Source organism: Gossypium arboreum, chromosome 9 (genome assembly GCF_025698485.1).
Source record: "Gossypium arboreum isolate Shixiya-1 chromosome 9, ASM2569848v2, whole genome shotgun sequence".
Classification (NCBI taxonomy): domain Eukaryota; kingdom Viridiplantae; phylum Streptophyta; class Magnoliopsida; order Malvales; family Malvaceae; genus Gossypium; species Gossypium arboreum.
Genome location: NC_069078.1, coordinates 24,690,845 through 24,693,788, shown reverse-complemented (window position 1 = coordinate 24,693,788; position 2,944 = coordinate 24,690,845). Strand labels below are relative to the sequence as shown.

Genomic DNA, 2,944 nt, shown 5'->3' with positions numbered 1-2,944 from the left:
AAATAAAATATCTAATAATTATATTTTTATAATAATTTTAAATTAATCTTTAATTTATCAACTATATGTTTTAATATAATTCCATGGTAATATATGCATCATATATAAATCTTATTAAGTAAAAGTATCATGATAACTCTTATACTAAAAGTTGGAATGTATTTTTTCCTATACTCAAAAATAGGTAAATTAATCTTCTATATTAGATCAAAGAATAAATTAGTCATTCTAATAAAAATTTTAATCATTTCTACTATTACAAACTAATCCCTATATATTGGTATAAAGAACACGTTAGTACGACACGTCACTATTTGATTATTCTATTAGTTACGCTAGTTTTTAATAATATAAATGGATGAAATTTTAAATAAATACAACCAATTTATTTCTTGATCTTAGATATAAAGATCAATTTACTCATTTTTAATATAGATGACAAAATATTATCTGAATTTTAATACAAAAATTTCCATACTACTCTTACCACCTATTATTATATTTTGTATTTAATAATATCTGAGGAAATACCCTACCGCTTTCTTTGAACACAACTACCTACTAACACAAGACACCCGTCCATAGAAGTAGCATATAAAAAGCACTGATATGTTTCTTTTATTTGTATCCCTCCAGTATTCCCTCTGTTTCATCAACAATACAAAAAGAAACTCATCTCTCTTTTCTTACCTCCTCCTCCTCTTTCCCAAGCAAAACCAAAAGCATGAAGAAATCTTGGGCGCTAATCGATGCAGCCTCGTGGGGTATCGGCGCAGCCTTATTGGTCTTAATATTGATAGGTTCCATCAGCGCAAACTCTGTATCGGAGAAAGCAGATGTGAAAGGGATGAGCCAACTGTTGAACCGACCTTGTGATGAAATCTATGTGGTAGGAGAAGGGGAGACCCTTCACACAATCAGCGACAAGTGTGGCGACCCTTTCATCCTTGAGCGCAACCCTCACATCAATGACCCTGATGATGTTTTCCCTGGCCTTGTTATTAAAATCATTTCTTCACCTGCTAGAAAACTATAGACTGGTTTTGGTCGTCTTCTTTTTTTCTTCTTCTTTATCATGTGAAATAGGAGATAAAAGCCTTTGTGATAAGTTCAAGGCTCAATCAAACCTTTGTGATACATGGAGATTGGATTCTCCAACAAAATTTCAGCTTTGTAATTAGTAAAAGAAAAAAAAAAGGTTAATTTTTTAAATGGGAACTCATAATATTTTTTTATCGAGTTAAAGAAGTAATGAGGTGTTGTTGCAGCGTTCTTTGTAATTTGTTTCTTGGAGAATATCTTGATTTCAAATTTAGTTAATGTTTATATCATTTATCAATTTAACTTTTTTAGTTAAATTTGATCTTTAATATTTAAAAATTATTTTTAAATAATAACTAAATCATTAATTTTAGCTATGGTTTACTTTAAAAATATTCAAAAATAAAAAATTCATAAAATTAAAAAAAACATGAAGTATATGTGAATTATTATGTGGATTGTCATGTTTAAAATTTTAATGTTTTAGTTAATATTTCTGTTAAAAGAAACAACAATTTGATTTTTCTAAAAGGTCAAATTTAACTCATTTTAAAAGATTGAGGTTAAAATTAGCTAAAACAAGAATAATAACAAAATGATAAAGTATATAAATATTAAGGACTAAATTTGGCATTATGCCAATATCTTTTGTATTCTCCTCTGAAACGTGGCCGCTGGGAATTAAGATAGTGTTAAATTCTTTGAAACGACAAAAGCCATCAGCTTTTACCTTCTTTTCTGTCAACCAAAGAAAAACTAAAGTTGGCTGCCAATGCGATATTGTTTATACACGTGGTATTTTATCTTGTATATTTTTCAAACCAATTGTAATAAAGTTACCATTGGCTGCCGATTCGATATTGTTTATACGTCTGGTCTAATTCTGCTTCCAGCCCCTATGTTTTTTTAAATTTGAAATTTAGTCTTTTTAGTCTTTTGATTTAATTAACATTTGGTAGAAGTATTGTTTTTTTACACATGTTTTAATATATGAGTTAGCAATAAACTAATTCAATTGATAATATTTAGTCACTACTATGACTTATTTTTAACATTGAAAAGAAGAAAATCGCTTATTTTGAAAATGTTTTATTTTTTATAAGAATTTTTACTCATCTTTTAATTTCAAAATTTAAATTTGTACTAATTAATTTTTTATTTTATGTTTAGCTATTGTGATACATATGCAATAAATATTTTTCCCTTATATTATTACATTAATAACAAATGAGACATTAAAATTTAATTAAACATTTCTAAAAGGGATTTCGTTAAATTAAATTATGTGATATTTCTAAAATAAAAAGTTGATCATGTGGTTGGTATTATATGCCTGGAAGACTAAATATCCAAATAAAAATATTGAAGTTAGGGTTACGCAGTCTTGGATTATAAACTTGGGATTCTCAATATTGTTTAAGAGAAGTATAGTGAAAAGTCGATATTTTTATTATTCACATGAGCAAATTTTTAATGTCATATATAATCTAAATTAACGGAATTCCTGTCAAAGTGCTATCAATTAAATTCCAATTTTAAATAATAAGTGTAAATAGATTAATACATACCATAGAAATTAAATTGATATGACTGTTTATTTTTCTGAATAATTTTACGCCTGAATTTAATTTTTTATAATGATAATAATATCTATATAATTAAATATATTATATTATTTATCGGATAAAAATATCTTCCTTAAAATATGCCCCACGTCCTTGCACCTACACTTACTTTCCTTTTTTTAAAAAAATTACCCAAAGTTTACCTTATAATTTATTTGGTCAAACTTATAATTATTATAAATAATACATCAATATATGAACCTGCAAAATTATTAAGGCGTAAAAATTCATATCAAAGTCTCCAAAAATATCATATAAAAAGCACATTAACACATATA

The 2,944-nt window shown here is 26.2% G+C and overlaps 1 protein-coding gene across 1 annotated transcript; it reads left to right on the top strand.

Annotated features, from left to right (window-relative positions):
• The first annotated feature begins 724 nt into the window (after window positions 1-724).
• On the top strand, window positions 725-1,036 carry LOC108455628 (uncharacterized). The gene has a single exon (XM_017754169.1). The coding sequence runs from the start codon at window positions 725-727 to the stop codon at window positions 1,034-1,036; it is 312 nt and encodes a 103-aa protein (XP_017609658.1).
• Window positions 1,037-2,944: the final 1,908 nt, after the last annotated feature.